General features: G+C 41.0%; 1 protein-coding gene across 2 annotated transcripts; it reads left to right on the top strand.

Moving 5' to 3' along the window:
- The first annotated feature begins 124 nt into the window (after positions 1–124).
- arhgef6 (Rac/Cdc42 guanine nucleotide exchange factor (GEF) 6) lies at positions 125–23,711 on the top strand. Of its 2 annotated transcripts, XM_046405474.1 has the most exons (22): positions 126–547; positions 1,673–1,756; positions 3,631–3,715; positions 6,298–6,419; positions 6,583–6,787; positions 7,105–7,157; positions 7,711–7,805; positions 8,111–8,206; positions 9,150–9,272; positions 10,631–10,769; positions 11,778–11,837; positions 13,077–13,223; positions 14,280–14,366; positions 14,733–14,814; positions 15,561–15,676; positions 15,868–16,047; positions 17,246–17,266; positions 18,565–18,661; positions 19,152–19,238; positions 19,340–19,439; positions 19,745–19,799; positions 21,173–23,711. In XM_046405474.1, exons 1-22 carry the CDS (start codon positions 383–385, stop codon positions 21,293–21,295), a joined length of 2,322 nt encoding a protein of 773 aa, XP_046261430.1. In that variant the 5' UTR covers positions 126–382; the 3' UTR covers positions 21,296–23,711. The 2 variants fall into 2 exon arrangements, with proteins under 2 accessions (XP_046261431.1, XP_046261430.1); XM_046405475.1 differs by lacking the exon at positions 17,246–17,266 and having other exon boundaries at positions 125–547.
- The last annotated feature ends 196 nt before the right edge of the window (positions 23,712–23,907 follow it).

Here is a 23,907-nt window from a genome sequence, read left to right as displayed (position 1 = left end):
TTAGCAGACCACATGTCAGGTCTACTGACATTTCCTGAGAAATCCCTTCAGTAAGATGTGGTCTCATCTGTTGCGAAACGTGCTGAAGCACATCATCAGTTTCCTGATCACTTTTTAACTTGTTAAACACGTGTGAAGTTGCCATCTGTCAGCATGTGCTACTTGTCAGGGTCAAAAGACTTCAGTGTATTGTTGAGGTCCCTATTTGCCAGTAGGGGTGATCATCAGTTTTGCGTATAGAAAGCGCGTCGTCCTTCCCCCACCGCCTCTTTTTTTTTTTGACTTGTAGCAGAAGTGCGGATGTGAGTTACATATTGATACGGAACAGGCCGCCAGTTTTTTTAAGCAATGCAGGCTTAGGCAATGATCATTTTGTGGAGCAATGAATCAAGAGGAGCAGACTGTAACGTGGTTAATATCACTAGGAGTGCTCAGCTCGCCTAAAAAGAATATAGCGGACCCGGAGGAGTTTCTGAAAACATCGCTGAAGGATGGGGTCGTCTTGTGCAAGCTCACGGAGCGGCTCATACCTGGCTTCACTCCCAAGGTGAGTGGTTGATTTAACTCAAGTCAACAAATGCGAACTGATCGACGGCTAGTGGCGAAAGGAAGGGAGGGGTTTGGGTTAAACTGATACCGATAAGAACTTCTCACAGCAGCAGGCCTTTCGTTTTACTTGCAGCTTCCCGGCACTCGAGCAGCTACGTTTAAATAGTCACGGCGGTTTTGTATGATGCGGGATGCGTCGAATTGCTGCTGTAATTTCAAACGTGAGACTTCGAGGATGTTTCCTGCGAGGCGAATTAAATGTTCCGCATTCTTCGTGCGAGCGAGTTGGTGTGAACACCCACCAAAACAGGACAGATTCGGCAGGGAAGAGTGCATTAAACATTGAACATACACCGCATTGAGGAGGTCACGCAGTGTGATTACACGGGACTTGCGGCTTTTGAACAACTTTTTTGACGCGCTAAATCAGCGTTTTGGACGTGTTTTGCTTAGTTGTTGAGATGACAAAGTTGATAATCATAAACAACAGTTGCAGAGACAGTTCGTCGTCACTTCCTCCTGAAAGGCTCCGCTCTTCCCGGTGCGACCTCCCCTTTTGAAATGTGAGGCGTCAATGCGACTTGAAACAACTAAAGAGAATGAAACCGGAAGTAGCAACTTCTCTCTTGTGCGAGCTAATGTCATGTAAAGTTTGTTGCCGCTTTCTGTCTGCCCGTCGTACACTGCTCCAAAAAGAAACCTCTGGATTTTACTCATAAAAATACAAACTCGCCACGCGTGTTAATCTCCATTCGCTGCGACGCGGCCGTCTAACGAGTTTTATTGTGAAAGTTTGAAAAGTGAGCGGATGTTTTGCTTAAATGTGGCGCCTTTGACGTGTATGTGGTGTTGGTGGTTATGTATGCATGAAGGAGACGCAGGAAGAATCCACAGTTATTTTGTGAACTGTAGGTAAGCACATTTGAATTGCTACAACGCTGTTACTTTATGCGCTTTTATGTGTCACTGAAATGACACCGAGTATCACCGGCGTTAGATAAGTGACTGTGTCAGATGTCTATTTGTCATACTAAGCCGAGCTTTGTGTTTATATATTTACTGAGTGTGTGTGTGTGTGTGTGTGTGTGTGTGTGTGTGTGTGTGTGTGTGTGTGCGTGCTCAGTATTGTCAGGATCCGAGAACTGAATCCGACTGCATTTCCAACATCAGGGAGTTTTTAAGAGGATGCTCGTCCTTGAAAGTAGAGGTAAGTTGCTGTGTATGTCAAGTTTCATATACAAACGTACGGTGTTTTGACATGGCCTGACCTCTCTTTCATGATCTCCTTTCTTAGTCTTCTTAGCTCACTGCAGTTTACAGAGACGACTTTAAATACAGTCTTGCTTGTGTTGTGATGTGCTCAGCCTGCTGGCATAGTGCTTTACTCACATGCTCTTGCTGTCAGTCTCTACCACTGACCAGATTGGAGGGGAACTGATGTTCCTTATGACTAGTGCCTCAGGTTTCAGATGGCCACAATTTAGTTTTTTAACAGTGTCTACTTCCTTCATGCTGCCCTTTCTCTTTTATGCTTGGTGCTGCAAGTTAAACACTTTTCTTGTCATACGCTGCAGGCCTGCGTTGCTAAAAGATGTCCTAATGTTGGGGAGGGGGGGTTGAGGGGGATCATTTGCAGATGTTGGGTGTTTTCTCCTTCTCTGTGCCAGCCTGTTTGTGATTGTCACACCGGACAGTAATTTCTCCTCCGGTTTTATAAATAAACCTTTTCTGGTCTTGAGTCACATCGGTTGGTTTCTTTAAACAGCTAATCGAGTCAGCAAGCCTGGCTCACTGCAAAGTCAAGTGGTTCAGTAGTTCTGCCCAGCTGGCTTGTTATGTCTGGGAGGTCCCCTTTGCTTTTATCCACCAAGCCTGCCTTAGCCCATAATTAGACCTTTTGCGGGCAGCCAGTAGCTCATGGCCAGAAGTTTTTTTGGAGAGCCACTATAAAATGTATCAGCCAGAGGATGTCTGTGGCGCTAAAGCGAGCCCTACCCATCCTTTGGTCAGTGATGTGATCATGGTGAGAGAGCTCTTTTACTCTGTTTTTTGCCATAGCAAATAGTGCCTGTCTGTCCTGTGACTGCACAGAGAGCAGTCATGCTGCTTTCACTTCTGCCCTGAGAAGCAGGAAGAGGAAGCAAACATTACTGCCCAAAGCCTATGATTATTTTTGCTTTGTTATAAACTGAAAAAAAAGAGTTTATTTATTTGGTCTGATTTTACGACACTACAGTCATTCAGAGTAACGTGGATTTATAGCATGACTCACTGAAGCTACCGGCCCTAACCACAGTCTAGCACTCTGACAGTTATTGCTGATCAAGTGTTATGTTGTGATGTAATGAACTATTTACTCCTAAGTTTTGTTTTATTAATGCAAAAGGGATTTTCTGGTATCTTCCTCTTTATAAACCAGTGGTGCAAAATCATTATGCATAAAGAATAAAGTGTGTTCTAGCTTTTTTTTACATGATGAAAAATAGTCTGCATACAGTAAATCTGGGTAGTCATGTAGACCCCATGTAGACCCTGATCTTATACATGAAGATGTATTGGACACAATTGCTTTAACACTAACTAAATTATGTACACAACCCATGGCCAGGGCTGTAGTACTCGGACTCAGTATTTAAGATGTTTTATTTAAAATGTGAAATCGTATCCACTGGAGGAAAGAAGATAGCTGCCTGAGACAGAACAAGCAAGCAGTGTGTGTGTGTGTGTGTGTGAGTGTGTGTGTGACAGAGAGAGAGAGTGAGCATCTATGTGTGAACAGCGAATGACAAATGAGTCTGGCACTGCCTGTTTTATTACAAACCACTCAGTGACAAAATATGGGTCATGCTCAGCATGCCCGTTTTTATCTCTGCCTTGTTATAGGCTTATAAAAATCTCTCTGTGTGTGTTTCATTGTGTGTGTATGTCTGTCTGTGTGTCCTTAACAAGTAGCAATGCTCAGATCTTAGTTATCAGTTATCAGAAATCTGACTGTCTCTTTTTCTACTTCTGAATGATTTTAGGTTGTGTGATCAGACCATTTTTTTTAAATAACATCCTCTCTATTCCTCTTCCATCCAGGGGTTTGAACCAGAGTGGTTATACACTGGTGAGAATTTTGGCAAAGTACTGGCAACTTTGCTGGCAGTCAACTTTGCCACACAAGGTAAGAGTTTTTAATTTAATAGCAATCTGCCATTTTAAAGAAAATTAAGCATGTAAAGTCACAGAAAGAAAACTTGGATTCATTAGAAGGCTACATATTATGGCACGCAGTACACAAAGTGCTCGTCTGGTGTTCATCCCTCCCGTGTCGCTCTGTGCAGACATCTCAGTAAACGAGCTCAGATGATAAATAAGCAGTACATGAAGAGCTGAATGTTAGAAGCACGCAGGTGATGCCTTTTGCCATTTGTATCTGCTATGCTGGTGGCCTTTGCGTTTTTTGACACATTTTGTCCTTACCGATGGCCAGCTGGTGTGACAGTGTGTGTTTGTGTCATGCTGGGTGCAATATTTACTCATGTGCATCCATAGCTTGATAGGCACCGAACGATATCCTTTTCTGTTCATTTTATGTGTTTGTTGTTTTTTACATTTAGATTAAGCTCAGAATCAAGTAAAATGCATATTACTGAATATGAGCGTATGGCTTTTAGGCACACGTACATCCCCTTCTCAAGTGCATTTTCTCAATAAGGATGCATAAAATGGTTCGCAGTGCAGCAGCCCCACAGCAGTTTGGGGCTAATCACTTTCTCGAGAGTCCTTTTGGGGAGCACTGAAGAGGTAATACCAGTCTCCTCCCAATTTCCAGCTCACAGCGGTGAGCGTAGTCAGCATTTTAAGCCCAATCTGCCACCTCTGCATGCTTTATAGTAGATGCTTAACATTACAGGCTATTTGTGACATTCCTGTATGTGTGTGGAAGTGGAATAGTAGTGGAATATGTGCCTTACTTTGTGCATGATTGACAGTAAAGATGGAGCATAATGTTAGCACTTTGGCTAATGGTTCTTTTCATTATTTGGTTACTGTTATTGATTGGTTATTATGATTAATTCATTAGTCTATAAATTCCAAAAAGTTGTAAGAAATGAGGTTTGCCAGACCCCAAAGTGGCAATTAATCAGCTAATTGTTTCAAGGCTGCATGCTATTACTCTTCGGTGTGATGTTAGACTTGCTATGACTTTGTTAATGCATAGTCAGTCTCTTGGGGGCACTTGAATGAAGGTGGATGATCTGTCCCACAGTGTGAGATGTGGACCAGAAGCCTCTGTCAGTGCTGGACATGCAAATCTTTTATAGACTGGCTATTCCCAGTTGCTGTTCTTCCATCTTGATTTAAAAAGGATTAGATCCAACATAGAAGATATGATCAAACTAAGAGATGTTTTTACTCCAACTTTACTTTTGCCTTAAGCTTGTCTTTGCACAGCTTTTATGTTTGTTTAGGGCAAATGCTGTTGAATATTGCCTGCATTCAAATGTAATAGTGCTAACCCCACAGCTTAGCTGACAGAAGGGCTTGTTGGACTTCTCTGCATGTGTAGGGAGTGGCATGTGGGATCCATGAGCCGCACCTGCAGTTCATGGGGATTCGATTCTCCTGCTGCCTTCACTGTCTTTCTTATCATATCAGTTTCTTCCTCAGTGCGATGCACCCTGTCGTCTCTGCATATGGAAAACAGTGGGGAATCTCCAACCTTCTCCCATCTTACATTACATAGATTCCAGATGATGTGCTGATTAAACAAGATTATGCCAAAAGTGTTGCCTTTTATTGCATATTTTTATGCGTGTTTTACTGCCTGAAAGTGAAAGTGCACCAAAGCATTTGTCGATTTTTATAACATCCAAGATGAACTCCTTCGGAATTAGAGGTTAAGAAGGCCTCGTGTGCACTCTTATAATTTTTGATTGTTTTGTAATTTGCACAGGGATTAAACAGTGGAGCTGGCTAGCATCCAGTTGACATTTGATAAGCCCGTAAGTGGTTGCAGGGCTGCCATGTGTCACTTTTAAAGTGCGTACCGGCAACACAATTGATACCTCTGTCAGCGCATCTCAAGGTCTGCACTCACACTGCAGGACGGCTGGTAGCTGCCGGCCCTAAATCACTGCTCGTCTGCTGCAGTGGCTCGGTGATGGCACTGTGGAGGAGTTGGGTGTCGATAACATAAATTTGATTTTGAAGCTGAGCTGCACTCCGCACGAGAGACGGGACCGGAGGAAATTTTGTTCTGTGTCAGTTGGTCTGAATGTATTCGTTGAACGTACGCACTGTGTATGAGTGATCACAGAGACTTATTTCTATTAGTCAAGTGTTTTTTTATCATTATAATTGAAAGACTGCATGTTGCTGTCCTTTTTACAGCTACATTTCGAAGCTGTGTGCCAGTTTTGGTCAAATCAGATGATTCTGTCAGGCAGTGTGAATGTGTAGCCTCTGTGTGTGTGTGTGTGCGTGCGTGCATACGAGCATGTGCGCGTGTGGGTTTACTGTCTTGGGGCTGTGTAGAGCAATGGACCATACTCGCATGAATTATCATCAAGTTGTCAGCCTCCACACTATGTGCACCTGTTTTAGCTATGAGGATGACGACGATGATGATGATATGCTTGTGTTACGTTATTCACCTGGTGAGAACAAGGGAGCCATAAGTTCAAACACTGATGTGACCAAAATAACAGAGACTCCATATTTCCTCTGTGTGTGTGTTTGTGTGTGTGTGTGTGTCCACAGACTGTGCTGCTGAGAGGACATGTTCTCAGTCCGGTGCTCCGTCTCCTAGTCAGTCGACATCGTCTCACACGCTCTCCTCGGCCAAATCCAAAGGCTCTCTGCGTAGACAATCCAAATCAGTGGTACGTTCTCTTATGTTTATATATCTGCATTTTCCTTCCTTTCCATTCCTTTTGCACATATTAAATTTGTCATGCGGGTCTGTTGTTGTTTTTGTTGTTTTTTGCTATTACCATCCCATGAGATTTGTGTTTGCATCACTGCTCCTCTGATCATCTCCAACAGGAGATGTCTGAGAACGGCGGAGGCGGGCAGCAGATGGTGAAGGCCCGATTCAACTTCAAGCAGAACAATGAGGATGAGCTGTCATTTAGTAAAGGTGACATGATCCTTGTGACGCGGCAGGAAGAGGGAGGTTGGTGGGAGGGCACACTCAACGGCAAAACAGGCTGGTTCCCCAGTAACTACGTCCGGGAGATCAAACCCTGCGGTGAGTTGGGCCACCATTATGATGGTGATGACAGGTGGAGTTTATTACAGATATTTTGTTACAGATTCCATTTTAGCCTTCTGGGCAGGGATGGATAAGTTGAGATATTTCAGACGTATTTTATAAACACGCCAGCTAAACTCAATGCTGGTCTGGAAAAAACAACTTTGTAACTTTTTTTAGGTCACTTATGAGGTCATCTAAGATTTTTTTTTTTGTCTGGATGTCAAATATGAATGTTTTTAAAATCATTTTTAGGATTATCCTGAATTATTGCCGACGAGCTCTCTAATCCTTGTTGCTTTTCTCCTCTACAGAGAAGCCAGTGTCTCCTAAAGGAACTCAGCTCACCAAGAACTACTACAGCGTGGTGAGTGCACAGCTTAATAATACTTACAGCAGGACATACGTTTGAAATTCCTTTGTCATAACTGTTTGTTGGAGTTTGTCGAAGTGTAGGTTTTCTTTTTTCTGAGATATTTTGCTTGTCAAAGTCCCACCTGTCCAGGCTGTTCAGGTGGCAAAAAAGGAAATAGTTGGATTTCAGCCAATACTGACTATATTATTCATTTACTCTGAGTAACTGCTTGCTCATGCATAATCCCAAATACTTTGTGACCATGGGATTGTAGGATTGGTCGTTTTTTTTTGTTATTAACTTCAGCGGGTTACTTACCCACTGCAGGTTATTTACCCTCTCCAAATCACTCTGTCCGCATGGCATCACTTTGTTATCTCATTTTTTAAAAAAAAGATAAAAAGATAACCAAAGTACTGATGGAATGTTGTAGACTACGGTAATTAAGGCAAAAGTCATCTTGGTTTTCCTGGTTATTAACCCATTTTACCTGAAAATTGTACTTTCATGAAATACTGGAATGTGACAACACTAAATATTCTTCTGCTTGTGCTGCTCTTGGCAGGTGGTGCAGGATATCTTGGAACATGAGCGGGAGTTTGTCAAAGAATTACAAACAGTGCTGAGTTGTTATCTACGAACCCTGCAAGCCAGTGACAAGTAAGCAAAGGCAATGAGATGTGACAGATCAGCAATGGACATCATCGAAGGCAGAGGGCGCTGTGGATTTTTTGGGAAATCTCTTTGATTATCATATAAACACATAGATTTAACAATAAACAAATAAATCAATTAAGTAAAGAATCAATAATCTTGAATTTACAGAAACTAACTGATGACAATACAGTGCTTAATGTATTTTCATGTTTAAACTTTTTTATTAATTGTGCATATAGAATGCTAAATACAGTGTGTGTGTATGTGTATGTGTGTGTGTGTATGTGCGTGTGCGCGTGCATATTCAGGCTGAGCAGTGCAGACAGCGCCACGCTGTGTGGAAACCTGGAGGAGATCCTCACCTTTCAGCAGGGACTGTGCATGGCTTTGGAGGACTGTATCAAGTAAGTCACGCTGGAGACAAAGCCTTTCTTCTCTTCTTCTCTAGTTTAACATCCTCAGTGAGTGTGAGGCGGAGAGCATTGCTTGGAAAACAGCGCACACCCTCTTGTGCTTGTTCTGTAAGAGATAATCAAAGGCTTGGGGAAGTACCTCATTTACTACACCGCAAACATGCTATTCCTTGCATAGCAAGCGTTCTTCAAACATGTATATCATGACTGCACAACCAAATATATTTTTCTATTTAATGAGTCACTATATTTGCACTTTGATAGCCCTAAAATTCTTTAAATTCCTTTTTTTATAAAGCCATATAATTTAAACTTGAGCTCTTAAAATATCTTAATTTTGTCTTACCTTCAGTAAAAGGATAACAATTGTTATTATTATGGATTTGTGTACCAATAATTACCTGCTTCTCATGGCCAATACTGTTTAAAATAATGGATAATTTTGGATTTTTGTATTTTAAGACATTTATCATCTGTAGTTTATGCACACCTGAGGATGGGAAAAGCTGGGATGTAGCAAGCTTCTTCCTCATCTTCTACTGTATTAGATTGTGTAGACGCTGCGCCCAATTTGTATTGACGGATCTATTTAAATTTGTGACATTAAATAACAAATTGAATGAAATTATATCCAATATCATTGTAGCCAGTTTATTGATCGATTATACTTTCATTGCAGCCCATAGATAACCAATAATGTAAATTTCACATTATCAGGCTGATGATTTATCGGCCCAGTATGTAATATGCATCCTTAGAAGTGAGTACCTAGTTTTAATCTGATGTCTCAGATTAACACCAGACACCTACACTGTTAAACCACAAGAACGGTCATGTATCCTACCTGTGAATAAAAATCTGACACATCCCTGCATATCATATCGCTCTCTGTTTTTCACCTCCTCTAACCTTATCTGTCTCTTTGGCTTTGCAGAGTGTCAGAGGGCCAGCAGCGAGTGGCGGGCTGCTATTTAAACCTGATGTGTCAGATCAAGACTCTGTACCTGGCTTACTGTTCCAGCCACCCTTCAGCTGTTTCCATCCTCACTGACCACAGGTCAGCCCTTGCACACAAAACAGACAGCAGAGAAACGTCTGATTTTAAATCATGGAGGTATTTTTAGAATAGCTGTCACATGACAACTCTGTTAAGTCATCTAGCCTCATTTTTAGGGTAATCTTTCAGACCTTTAATTGACTTAAATGTGCCTCATAGACTCGTACGGCTGATGGAAGTTACAACAAGGGTGTTCATTTTGTGTAGAATTATTACACATAATTTCATGGCTAAGAAGTTTGGTCTAAACTTATCAAATTTTCATCCTTATCCGTTTTTTTCTTGTGACGTATAATATAGTTTTGCCTCTATATGTATTTAAATATGACAGTCTGAGAAGGGAAAGTTTGAGCCACAGTTTGATGGCTCAAATGAAGATAAGGTTGGAGACCATCGTACTTTGCTCACTTATCTTTTTATATTGATGTATGTCATTGGTGTCTGAGCTTTGGAACTACTGCATGCTGTTGATGGGCTGTAGTAGTTTAACTTTGCACCACAAGATGTCAGCCTTGTCATCTGTAAATAACTGAGGCTAAACTGGGTCTAAGCTGTTAGGCACAGTCTGCGTGTGCTGAAAGTTTCCTTCATTAAATTTGCTATTGAAATGCATTATTCTCTTTAAAAAAAAATCTCCTGCTATGAATCTGAATTGTAGAGATCATAGTCACTGTGAAGTAGCAAAGTATCCACGGTGTAGTTTAAATGATACAATGCTGGATAACATCAAAGTGGGTAGGCTGTTTCTACATTATGAGTCTGCAGTCATATTACACACAGGAAGCTGACTGTCAACAGGATATATGAAGTTGTGGTTATGTTGACAAGCAAGTGAGACACTTTTTCACAGTAAGCACATTTCAGTTTCAGGAGCTTTTTTGTGACATTCACATTTACCTGGTACTGTGACCAGTATTGCAACAGGATGCTGTATGATTAAACCTTTAACTCATGGAAACTCATGAATGACATTACTTTCAAAGTGCATTTTCCCAGTACAGGGAAGTGAACTTGATGCAAGGTGGTTGCAGCGTGTATGCAAAGATTGCTGACCTAATTTGTGCTGCCTTTTACACTAATGGCTGACACCACTGCAGTTCCCACAAATCCATTCTTGCATGCAGTACAGGTCTGACATTTAGCTTGTTTTTGTCAGTGTCAGTGGTTCTTACAGCAATGACAAATAAATGGAAACCTTGAGGAAGCTGTTACATATGAGACTTCACAGGACTCGTTAGAACCTCAGGAATTAATCTATCATATATTCTAAACTTGTTTCAAACTTACGTGTTTAATAAGTGACTTTCTTGCAGTATATGGCACATCTGTTTGCATGTGTGTGTATTTGTGTTTAACAGCGAGGAGCTGGACAAGTTCATGGAGAGCCAGGGAGCCACTGCTCCAGGGATCCTGACCCTGACCACCAGTCTCAGTAAGCCCTTCATGAGGCTTGACAAATACCCCACCCTGCTGCAGGAGCTGGAGAGACATGTGGAGGTACTAGAGAAAATAAACATATCATGTCCACCCATTTACTGGTATGGTATGTGGCCCTTGACCAGCGGATTCTCTGCCCTTGCCGTCTCCCAGTCCTCTTTGCTATCAACAGCTTCATTTGACTGCATTGCACTGAACAAATGCAACAATATTTTACTGAGGAGGCTTTGCATCCCAGTTTCTGTAATAGTGGTGCACGGGTCACAGGATTGCGTGGGCTGGGCCATAAAAAGGACCATTCTGATTTTTAGAGGATCGAATGTTGCTGGGAGAAATAATACTTATGATAATAGTACTTATATATTATTATTTATGCACAAGGCACTGCAGCTTCACACTTACAAAACACTTACAGGGTCACTCAAGATGTAATGTTAAGTGATGTCACGCACAGTCCATTTCATACAGTTATACAGTTACCCTGAGTTCCATCAGCTATCTAAAAGCATTTGCTTCAGAAGTCTAAATTTTAATTCTGTGTTCTGTCCTGTCTTAACTACAACCCTTAGTTTTGCTGCTTAAATATCCCACAATATTTGCTGTAGTGACATTACTGAGCGCATTTAAAATCACAGCCTCTCTAAGCATTGAAGTACATCGCTAAAGATCATACAACACACAATAATGAAATCACCTGGAAAGCTGGCTCTGCTTGACATAAAAGACAATATAGCCTACAGGCACCGGTGGAGGTGCAGACAATTATCGACGTGGGTATAAAAATCAAATCATTATCATAAAAATTTGCTTGATTGGGTGGCAGTTAGATGAAAATGTACATCTGGACTTGAACAATATCAACGTGTACAAATGGGTGCATCACCAGTGTGTAATGAGCAGAGTGTATGCCACCTATGTAGGCACTATCATACTATCTGCATAATGCACCCTTTAAATAGGAGAAAAAAATGCTGCGCTAATGAGTTTACTTGAGGTTTTTCCTGTTCAGTAGTGCAATCGGTTTTTGTAGCTGCAAAAGTTGATCTGTTGTCTTGTTTTCTTCCGCAGGAGGCCCACCCAGACTATGCTGACATTATAAAGGCAACAGCAGCATTTAGAAACCTAGTGGTAAGTCTGGGACATCGTATGCTTAAATTAGCCTTAAACTGTATCATCTTGTTAATCTCCACCAGGGATTAGGCTTCTTGTTTTTATCAATACTGAACCAGGCTGAGTTGAACAATCTTTAATCCCAGTGTCATCTGGAATTGGCTCCAGCCCTTCGCAATCCTCCACAGGATAAGTGCGATAAACAAGCTTGGTCAAGCAACCAATAAGGCTCTCACGTCAATTCTTAATTACTGGATTGTAAAGCCACTCGATTTTCAGTTTTGCTCGTTTGTTTGTTTCTGTGGCAAGACGAGTGAATTTGCTTTACAAATTTATGCAATGAGTTTTAGCTCAACATAATCTCCGGTGATGATTAACTGACTAAAATATTTAGATCGGTCTCGAATGTGGGTTAAGAAATAGGTTAAGATATGATAGTACAGCTCTGGGAGGAGTAAAAAAAAAATATAATGAAAGTGCCTTTTTCCCTGCTGCATGTTTTGTGATCATGTCGTTCCTACAGTGGGTGTGAACTAAAATGCCATTTTAGAAGAGGTGGATTAGAAACGAGCAACCACATCATACCTGAGTTAACATGACTCTGAGACACAATTTCCCCAGTATAGCTCTGAGTTCCTTGTAAGAATAGATGAAGTGACTCACACATCTTTTCATCAGGGTTGCACAGGAAAGCGGGAAAAAAAAAAAAAAAACATCACACAGTAGAGACGATTGTAATTTGCAAGTCTCATTTTTCTTTGAGTGTTTTGAATATGTGGTTAGGTGGGCAGGTGCTTAAGAAATGCCAGTTACATCTCGTATGCAGTGCTCCGTTCACAGACTCTCATTTTAGTATAATGTGCGGTGGAAAATGGCATATGTTGCATTGTCATTTTTCCTGTTTGACTAGGGAGAAACCCTTCCTAGCACCTGAAAATACTCTGCTTATGTTAATTACTCCACATACCTCTGACAAAAAAGTAAAATGTACGCACAGTAAATATTAGCAATCACATTTTCAGTAGACAAATCCATAGTGGGAAAAAAAATCAGTGCTGCTCATAAATCTGTCTTTTTAAAAGTCAAGAAATCAACGTAAAGGTTAAGTGAAATATAATGGTTATTTTCACCGGTATTAAACCAGTATCACACATTTGATACTGTACAATGTGGACTTAAAATTATTCCCAAATCTGATTCCCAAAACATTTTTCCATCTCCATTAACTGGCGTAAATATTTTTGTGCACACGTTCAGACGCAGTGCCAGGATCTACGGAAGCGCAAGAACCTGGAGCTGCAGATCTTGTCAGAACCAGTGCGAGCTTGGGAGGGAGAAAGCATGAAGAGCCTGGGCCATGTGGCCTACATGTCTCAAGTCCACGTGAAAAATGGGTCCAGTGAGGTGAGAGACGTCTCAACATAGACCAGGGTGACCAGAACTAACATAAGTCGTCCATTATTTTCCTTGCAATTGTTGGGAATTGGTTGTCTTAGTAAAAGTTGTAAAAGTTGTTGATTTTAGCACACACAGATTTGGCACAGAAAAAAGTATAAGAAGGACTTCTGTGTGCTTCTTTCCCATCTCTGAGAGACTTTGCTAGTTCCACATGAAAATACTCACTGAAGTGGACACCTCTCCTGCTCTCCGATAACAAACACAGCAGTAAGACATGCAGTTGTCATAATCGGGCAGAGGGAGGAAGTGTGAACGACGCCTCGAGCGCTCTAGATTTGTCCCGGCACTGATGGTAACTTAAGTTCCAAAAGACCAGCAGTGTGTCATTATTTAAAACAACTGAGAAGCATTTATTTTTATTTAAACTGATGATAATCATGTATAGTGTGGTGTGATTAAAATCTGTCAACTGTACTAATTCATCTCCTTCAACTGTGAAAACAGAAACCTATGTAGGCCATATGTGTTCTAAAAAGCCAGCTACTGTTTTTTGTGTGGTTTCTGTGTAGGGGTCGACCTGTGGTTGGAAGAAAGCCCTTGGTAGACATTTGGATTCACCATCTTTTATTCAATGTAAACCACTTTCCAACCACTTTAATTGAGTCACCACGATTTTCCGTTCGTGTGTTAAGCAACGGCTTTGCCAAGCCAGCATGTAGTTGCTAATGTGAGATAAGATGTGCTAGCGAACAGATATGAGGATAGCTTTGCATCAGTAGATGTGACAGTAACTAGAATGGTTTTTTTTTTCCTTACAATCGGCATAAGGAACGGGTTCAGCTGCAGACACTTTCCCGTCACTGACAAAAAAACCGGGGTGGAAATCTTTGTTTAACCGGTCAAGCTTTCACGGTTCTTTCACTTGTTTGTTTGTTTGTTTGTTACGTACAGTGCACATTGATCAATGTCATTGTAAATGTGCCAGTATTAACCAAAAGGCTAACATGCCTGTATGCATAAAGGTCATATGGCAACCAAGTGTTTCTTGTCTCTCTGTTGCAGGAGAAGGAGGAGCGCTATCTAATGCTGTTCCCCAATGTGTTAGTCATGCTGTCAGCCAGTCCCCGCATGAGTGGCTTCATTTATCAGGTGAGACAAACCGTGCCATGAGCCTTCCCATTTATGAGTCATTCTTCCATTTTTAGTTTTCGTTGAGCAAGGACCATGCACAAAATCAGTGATGTCAAAATGAGAAAAGATGATTTATGGCAGATTTAGCTATTAGCTCATTTCCATCTGCAGTCCCCGGGCAGGTACACACACACACACACACACACACACACAGTCAGCAGACATGAAAAACAGTGTCGATTTTTATGGGCATGATAATTCCAAATCACTTCACTAATTTCAGGTGATAACAAGATACCCCTTGTATCCCCTCCTTATGAAATTGTGTCTTATTAGCTCTCCCTTTTTCCTTTTTTTTGTTTTTTTTCTTTTTGTCCCATTCAGGGAAGATTGCCACTAACAGGCACCACAGTAACAAGACATGCAGAGGATGCAGACAATGCCCACTATGCCTTTGACATCACAGGTTTGTATCTGTATCTTGTATCTTAGATTGATCATTAGCTCATTAAACAGCTGTGGGACAGTGTCTTCAAAACTCGAGAATGGCTGCCTCGACACCTGGTCAGAATTTTGACCAAGCTGTCCCACAGCTGTCTTTTTACCAATCTATATTTTTTCATTTAATTTTGACTTTTGGGCTCTGGAATTACTGGAAATGCTTGGATCACACAGAGACAGTAAAGTCGTGACGTTACTTGACATTCTGGCATCCTCCTTCGGCTGTGACGGTGACACATCGCTGCTGAAGTTTTTTGGACGGAGTATCAGTCTATCCGATTTAATGATTTGTTTCAGCAGATATCTTGGTTAAGAGACGACTGAGCTAGCAGGGCGGTTTTGTGTTTGAATGTGCGGTATTTACTCAGTGTGGGAAAGCCCACGATCTCGAGAGATTGTTAATGTTAGCTCATGTTGGCTGGCTGTTGCTTTACATGTCTTCTCTCATTTCTACATCGTCATCTCTGTGCATCTTTGTGAGATTTGATGCCCTTAATTTTGTATTTATTCACATATTTGTTACTTGTGTTATTTGTGTTTGTTACTTAATGAATTGCTACATTTTTGCGGGGTGTAAACTAAACATCATTCAGTCTGTAAATGACACGTGCATTCCCTAAATTGGCTGGTCTCTTGTGGTTGTGACTTTAACTGAAGGAAGTGTGTGTGTGTGTGTGTGTGTGTGTGTGCGCGCGCATTTATGTGCTGCAGGAAGCATGATCGACCGCATTACAGTGTTCTGCAGTAGTGCCCAGGAGTTACAGGAGTGGCTAGAGCACCTTCAGCCCTTTACAAAAGGAGGCAGCCCCGCAGGGACCATCTCAAAGGTTAGGACAGATACACACACACACACACACACACACTTATACAGTGTGAAGTCAAAACAGTAACAAAAGTGAAACCTGCAAACTGCTGATGTGTGAAAAACCTGAGGTGATAAACAATAGTCTCCTCTTTCATCGCATGTGTTTATCCTCACACATTTGCTTGTCTTCTGTCCTTTGGCATTTCCGTGTAGACTGTCGAAGGCAAGTCACTGAGTATGGTTGGTACCCCGAGTCACCTGTCCCATCTGGGCAGCCTCAGCGCTGTCAGCCGCGGCCCGCTGGAGCCGCCGAAGATCAGCAAGCCTTGGTCGCTCAGCTGCCTGCGTCCGGCGCCCCCCCTCAAACCCTCTGCTGCACTGGGATACAAAGAGGTAGGAGATCGTAGACCTCGTCTAGCCACACAGTCAAACCTACACAAGCTCAATATGCTCCTCTGACAAGCAACCTTGCACATTATCAGTCAACAACCACAAGATGTCCCCTCCCCCCTTGTCCCCGTTTTCGGTCTCTGTTTCATTCTGGCCTGTAGTGTCCTGTATTGCACAAAACTTTCCACTAAACAAAAAGCACAAAAGAAGTTGACACACACACACACACATCCAATCCATTTTTTTGACAGTAAAATGTCTGTCCAGACGAGAATAGATTTAGTGATCCAATCTAATCTGGAGATTTTGTTTCTTGAACTTTGACTAAACACTCCTTGGTTGCATTTGACATGTTTACTTTTTATTTAAACTGTATGTGCCCACAGACTCTAAAAACCTTTTTCTGTGCAGTGGTAAAAACAGGAAAGCCATTTGCATATATAGATTAATATTTTGCACAATGTGTGGGACTGCTAGATGAAGTATACTGTTACTGTGAAAAGCAGCAGGAAATATTATTAGAATATGATTAATTATGCAGAAAAAGGAATCGATTTAAAATGATCACAAGTGCCTCTGACACATGGTATGATTATGTTGGGAGGAATTAAATTCCAGTAAAGGCAGAGTGACTGACACAGAATGACTTGAGAACTCTGAGTGCAGCACTGGTTATGAACCTTTCTTCTGAAGAGTGACTGTGCTCACACTGGAGTCCACGTGGGAGTTAGAAGCCTTCACAGTTTTCAAAGTTTCAGTTATCATTTGTCTGGAGGATCTAGTGTTGAATATATATGTACAGTTAATGTGTGTAGACATTTTTTTTTGACAAGCTTGTGTCAGAAATGACTCCGCCTCTTTGTACTTTGTGACACTAAATACACACTTGCAATCCTACGCTCATAGAAGCAAGCAGGCTTGTCTGGGTCTCTTTCTCTGCAGAGATTGCTTGCATGGTCCTCTGAATGCATAACCTTTCTTTCAAGTCCCCCATTTCTCCTTATATCTTTCTTTTTTTCTTTTTCTTTTTTTTTTTTTTTACATGAAATAATCACCTTATTCTGCAAAGACAAAGAATAGGTGAATGACAGAGGGGGAGAGTAAAAGTGTTCACCATTAACTCTCTATCACATCCTTCGCTCATCGTAGATTTCATGCACATTTCCCCTTTTTCTCTCTTTCTCCATCCTGCCTTCTGTAGAGGATGTCTTATATCATGAAGGTAAGGTTGGACCTCTCCGTGTTTCTCTGTGTGTGTGTGTGTGTGTGTGGGTAAGGATGTGGTTTTAGGGGTGAGATAGGGTTGCCTGTGCGCGCGTGTGTGTGTGTGTGTGTGTGTGTGTGTGTTGAGTTGGCATGCCATTGCTCTGTTTGCGCCTCCCCTCCCTCGTTGTCACGGTTTCCTGTTTTCTGTAGCTCTGCATGTCCGTTCTTTTTTTCTCATTCTCTGCAGTGAGATGCTCACAGTGTATTGTACCAGTTGTCTGTTCTGATGCACCAGTATTACTCATTTCATAGTAAGGGTGCTATTTTTAGGAAATCTGGACGGAATGCGACGTGCAGTCGAGTCACATTTGACAAGAATGACAAGCGGCCATAATATACTGTAATAGTTTAGATGATGTCTCCTTTTAAGTTGAGTCCATGTTTCTGGAAAACCTGGTAGGAGTTGTGTTTTTCATGTGTAATAAAAAAAACAAAAAAAGAAGGGAAAAGTTGGCTTTAAATTACACTAAACCAACAGGGGAAAAGCCGCCGTACGTCTCAGGAAAGTCTTCTTGTGTGTCCGCACTAACGTGAGTCACTGTGGTGGTTTGGAGAAACATGATGCAGTCAGTTATTCCTCTGGATTCTTCTGAGGGACTTTAAAGAGCGTTAGGTAGAGTTTCAGGATTCCCCATGACACCTTGTTAAGTGATCTAAGAATATGATGTTCATAAGTCACAGACTGGCGGCACCTGTCTGTGCTAGTAAAGCCAAGAAAACATGACAAAACTGCTATTTTCAGTACGTTGAACAATTCATCACACCTCAGCTTTAATGTGCTCAGGAACAGGAAACAGTCTGTTTTCAGACCATAAGCTCAACCCTGGCAATGAAAAAAAGAAAAAACATCTCATTCATAAAGCCATATAATTGTGGAATGATGGAATATAAAGAAATAAAGTAATCATGTCTTAGCTTTCTTTCACATGGCTTTGTAAACACTGTATCCCACAGCAATCAGTGACATTTTTCATAAGAAACCTTGAAAAAAATGTGGAAATGAATTTCAGTGCGGTTCACATTAGCACGGATGGATAACTGGGATGGTTTGGTCACAGTCTTCACCACATGCTTGCTGCCATGTTTGTTGATGGAATCTCGTTGTTTGATGTTGTTCGTTCATAAGGGATGTGCATCCTTGTGAGCTTGCATTCTGTTTGGTTTGGAGCATTGGCTTTATTGTGTGCGTGTGTGTGTGTGTGTGTGCATGTGTGTGTGTAGATAAGTACTGAATTTAATGTTGCACCCCTCCAGGACTCCAGCAAGAGCCCACGCCCCATGAAGAAGTTCCTCCCAGGCAATAGGAAGAAAGAGAGGAAGCCCTCTGATGACGAGGTTCAAATTAGGAAAAGTAGGGCTTTCATCTTACTATAATATGAAATGTATGGGAAATAACTTAATACAGGCTTATATTACTTTATTATTGCCATTTACAGTTGTTAGTGTGATCGTGTTGCTGTTGTTCATCAAGACGATAATATCTTAGATCAGCGATAGAAATTAATTTTACTGCTACGGTTGTTTGAATATTGAAAGTAAATTTGTGAAATATGGAATTTGAGCAGAAGTGTGGTTTAGTCCATTGCAACAAAAGTCCCTCCAAGTGTTGTGCAGGTCAGTAAGTCATCGAGGAAATCAACAGCCCGCACCTGTGGCCTCTGCAGCCAATTTTTTAACATGAATAATAACAGAAGAAGCCCCGTCTAATGTAATGCTATGTTGATGGCGACAGTGCTCTGGGTGGATGTCCTATTATCTGAATCTATTTGGTCCACGTGTGTGGCGTCGTGAGTGAAACTTCCAGAGCGTGTTATTGATTTGGATCACCTCTGGTTTTACAGGCACGGCTGCTCTGGAGGAGGACGCTCAGATACTGAGGGTGATTGAGGCGTACTGCACGGGAGCCAGCCTGCACCAGACCACCACAGGTGTGTGTTTGTGTTCCTTTTAATCCTTTCTTAGATTGGTTGTACATGTTCAGCAGCTGATACAGTCATGAATCAAGCTTTCCCCGTTAATTTGTGTGCAGCGGTGCGGAAAGAGTGCATCCCTCAGGTGCTCCTGCCAGAGGAAGAGAAGATCATTGTGGAAGAGATGAAGAGCAACGGGCAGACGGTTATTGAGGAAAAGTAAGCCTGTTATTATGTCGGAGAATAGGCTTTCGTTTACTTGTTGTTGTATCAGAGTGACAAACCAGGCTTTGTCATTATTAGTATTTGGATCTTGATTTTGTCTGTAATTAGATTCGGAAATGTGATATTGATCCTATTTATGCTGTGGAGGAATGAATCTTCACACAAGATGACCTTAAGTTGGAGGCCAGTATAACCTTGATGTACAGACGTGATATCAAATCATGTTTTAAATGAAAAGGACAGAAAATGCTGATATTATTTAGCAACACTTTTTTGTATTTTGTCTGTTTTTCTTTCAGGAGTCTGGTTGATGCTGTGTACGCTTTAAAGGATGAGGTTCATGAACTGAAAAAGGTAAATGCAGGTTTACCCAAAATGCGAAAGTGTTTCACTTCGCAATTTATGTCGGGACTTTTTTTTTTTGTGTGTGTGTGTGTGTGTCAGCTGCATACATCTGTGTCCTACTTCTTAATGTTGTCTCTGTGCTTGATGACCTTTTGGGCAGGATGCAAAAAAAAACAAAAAAAAACACGCAGAGAAGGAACCAAATCTGATTACAATGATGTGTTACGCGATGATGTGTTAGATTTTATTCTTTATTTCTTTTAAAGAATGGTTTACATTTTTTCCCCCAGAAATTATGAAATCTTTTATTAATCATGTTTTTTTTTCCCAACAGCACAATAATAAATGTTTGTCATTTTCTCTGTGCTGATGCACATGGATTATATGTATTTTTACGATAAAGTAACTGTAACATTTACACATTTACAAAAAAGTATTTTGAGAAAAACGTTAAAATGAAAACTAACAAAAAGATTGTGTGAATAGTTGCCAGATTGCTTCATAAACACATACCCCTCATAGTGTATCTAATTCTGTCCAATACCGTGTAATGTTAAGCTGTAATGCTGTGTTTTTAACCCAGAAATTACTATGTGGCTTAACACTTTTTTCCTGTTTCCTTTGAATAAGGGTTTAAGTGAAATAAAAATACCTCAAAGGGAACTTTTACGAATGACATTTTTGAGATCATATTAATAACTTATTCCAAAACTATTTTTAGCACACACCCCACACACATACACAAACACACACACACACAATGAATGAAGCAACATAGAGATTAGGGCATTTAAAACAAACATCAGGGATGCTAATATACAGTTTACTTTCAGTTTAACACTAGTTAAATAATTCAGCGTCGTCCGGCTGTAACTTTATGTTTGTGTCTGAACTGTAACAGCAACCTCTTATCAATCTTCAGTGGAAATTTTCTCCTTCAGTTTAGTCTGAGCCTTCAGTAGAACCAAATGTGAGCCTGTAATAGCCTTGTGATGTTTAACCACCTCCACATGAAAACAGTAATTCAAAAATTAAACGATAAACTAACTGTCACAGTGAGTTCATCAAAGCAGTCAGTTCTGAAGAGAAAACTGAAACATTCTAAAAAGATTTCCAGATAAAAACTATAAATAAAACAACATGAACCACATTAAGAATAACACAAAAATATCACCCATAACACATTGATCATTTGCCATTATGTAATTTCTTTTGTGTAACTGTTGTCATAGATGCTGATACAAATACAGTATATCTGTCATAAGCTGCACACGCTGACGGTAACATTGGCGTGTTGATTTAGGTGTGCATTTGATTGTTTGCGGACGAGAACAGCCGCACAACCTTTTAAATGCTGTCACTGTCACTTAAATGTTTTCCAGGAGAACAAGTGGATGAAGCAGTTCCTGGAGGAAGAGCAGAAGTCTCGCAAAGAGCTGGAGAGAGTTGTTCGAAAACTGGCCAAGCAGAAGAACGATTGTGCCTGGGATGACGGCGGCCACTGAACACATCTGTACAATCATTATCATCCAAGTGCGGCTGTGTGTGTCTGTGTGTGTGTGTGTGTGTTGGGGGGGGGATAATGTGCACCTGTGAAGACATTTATGGCCGTATGCTTGAGGAGGGACAGGAGGGGTCGTGTGTATGTACTTGTGCATCTGTCTGTATCGCGTCTCCGTATTTCAATCACACATAGCAGACGATCATGCATGGAGTTCCTTTCGCTTGAAGTGCTGGAGCACGTGAGGCGATTTGTCACAAATCAATCTGTCTTCCTGATCAAACCTCACTGGATGAGACCGCAGATATGCCTCATCATGAAGCAGCTCGGCTGAACGAAGACTGATCAAGCAGGATGTTAATCAAACCGTAACGCCCCTCGGCAACCGGCACTGTGACCACTCCACAGCAAATGGAACAATTTTGGACAAGGACAAAACAATTTCTCTACTGCTTCAGTTGGAAAATAGAAAAGGAGTACAAAGCCATCAAGTCCAGTTGGTGTCCTCCTGCATGCACTTCTGTTACCAAGCTGACTTGTTCTCTTCCATTCTCTTCATAACTCATTTTTGTCATTTTCATTGTCAAATTCTTTTTTTTTTTGTTTTTTTTGGTACAAGGACTCGCAGAGGGGAAATGGATTGATTGAGCCTGTGTACGTCGGTAACGTTGTAGACGTTCATGTCACAGGATTCCAGGCCGTTCTGTAGGCATTTCAGCGATTCAGACAGGCTAGTTCTTCATGTACCATTCAGTTCCAAATGCAGCCCTTCACTGTTTATTTAAAAACTGCATGAATGTACAGTGTTTCTACAGTATAAATTCTGCATCAGAAATGTGATAATCACAATATTCAGATATGTAGTCCAAAGCTGTCTGGGATCAGCTGCATAATAGAATAGAAAAGGCTTAGTTATGTAACATTTATTACACAGGATTACGCAAATAACGACAAAGGTGTCACCCCTTTTATTCTTACTAAAATGTGTTCAAGTAAAACAAATTACCTAGCCTAGCTTTAATTTAAAAGTGTTCTTTATTTATTGTCACTTAAACATTTAATTGTGGTGTAAGCCTTATAGATAGATACTTTTTGTTGCCTTTACATTTGCCTGGAGTTTATGGTTGTATTAAACTACACTGATGTTGAAAGGCACAAAAACATCCTTGTTCTGGCCAAGGGAAATAGACATTTTTTTCATCACAAAAGAGTGGAAAAAAATGACTATTTAAATAATAAGTCTGACTTTTCAGAGGGGTTTTTTTGTGGTCTCTATGGCCTCCCAGCAGGTTCCCACAAAACTAATGGAGACAGACTGAGGAATTAAACAGATTTATTTGTGGGTGTAGAGTAGAGCTCAACTGTTCAAGTGCCTCCCAGAGGGGATTAAATGCACGATTTAGATTGAAAGTGTGACTGGTGGTTTTTCTGTTATATTTCAATAAGAATGGCTCAAGCTTGGTGGGTGAAAAAAAAACGTACGGGGCTTCGTGTGCTATTTAAGATGCGACCTCTTTAGAAGGACACGCAGCGGTACATTTCCTCATGAGGCTGACTGTGTGCACTGTCAACACTGTTATCAACTCCTGCAGCAGTGGATGCTATTGAAATGCAATAAGTGACTGCTTTACTGACTGACTTCTGGGTTAGACCCAGCGCAGGGGGCCAGATTTGGAGAAATTGGAATAATGATGAATGAATTAACGCAATTTATTAACCAAAAGGGGGCCGAGATCACCAGTGGTCCAGCCACCACACAGTTAGGCTATTCATTATTTTATATTTACCTTTTATTTAATCAAGTCACTCGCTAATGATGATTGTTTAAAGGTCACTGACCAGGTCCCTGATCTTCATCACAACTGATCCAAAATGTAATAATGTTGTTATACTGTACAATCCCTGTTTGCGAAGTGCTATTTTTGCCTGTAACTCTTTATGGGAAGGTCAGAGCACTTTGCAGGGTACAAGGCAGCACAGGTATATCTGCAGGGCTGTGTTGCTCAACGACACTTCAGTAAGGAAAAACTGGAGCTGGAGCAGATCTATATTTCCTATTCCTATTGGGATGCTTACAGAGACTCTGCTTCCTCTTCACATGTGTGACTTCGTCTCATCATACGTTTGCTGTTGAGATTAACATTGTTGCTGTTCCCTGTACTCAAAATGTTTTTATTAATTACCACATACTCTAGTTTTCAATTCCCTATAGCCTCAGTAAGCACTTACTGGTGTGAGGGGCGGGGGACTCCAGTTTAATCTTGTTTATCTTGTCTCCACACCTCTGTGTGTATTGTTTTTGAAAGGTTGTTCTATGCAATTATTGTTGTTGCAAGTATTGTAATGCTTTGTTTTTCTAGACACACTGTACTTTGTGTTTGGTATGGTCATTCTTTTATTAAAAATTTAATATAATATAAGCGGTGCTTTTGACATCAGTTTCACCAAGAGAGAAACGGAAAACCATACAGCACGAACAGCGCCCTGTTCCCTCGTTCATACTGGAAAATCCATCGTGACGGGCTTTTTCAGGCAGCGTTCAGCACATGTGCGGTTCAGGAATTTGTAGGTTGTTCAGATTCGGTAACAAGAAACCCTGTACAGGATGGAAGGAGT

This window comes from Scatophagus argus, chromosome 12, assembly GCF_020382885.2.
Source record: "Scatophagus argus isolate fScaArg1 chromosome 12, fScaArg1.pri, whole genome shotgun sequence".
Classification (NCBI taxonomy): domain Eukaryota; kingdom Metazoa; phylum Chordata; class Actinopteri; family Scatophagidae; genus Scatophagus; species Scatophagus argus.
Note: the sequence above shows the minus strand (reverse complement) of the source record. Positions and strands in the feature narration are given on the sequence as shown.

Bases quoted from the DNA above. Each gene is read 5' to 3' on its own strand.
- arhgef6 (XM_046405474.1), top strand. From the start codon at position 383: ATGAATCAAGAGGAGCAGACTGTAACGTGGTTAATATCACTAGGAGTG. The intron at 6,420-6,582 runs GTACGTTCTCTT...CATCTCCAACAG, and splicing joins GTAGACAATCCAAATCAGTG to GAGATGTCTGAGAACGGCGG. The intron at 9,273-10,630 runs GTCAGCCCTTGC...TGTGTTTAACAG, and splicing joins TCCATCCTCACTGACCACAG to CGAGGAGCTGGACAAGTTCA.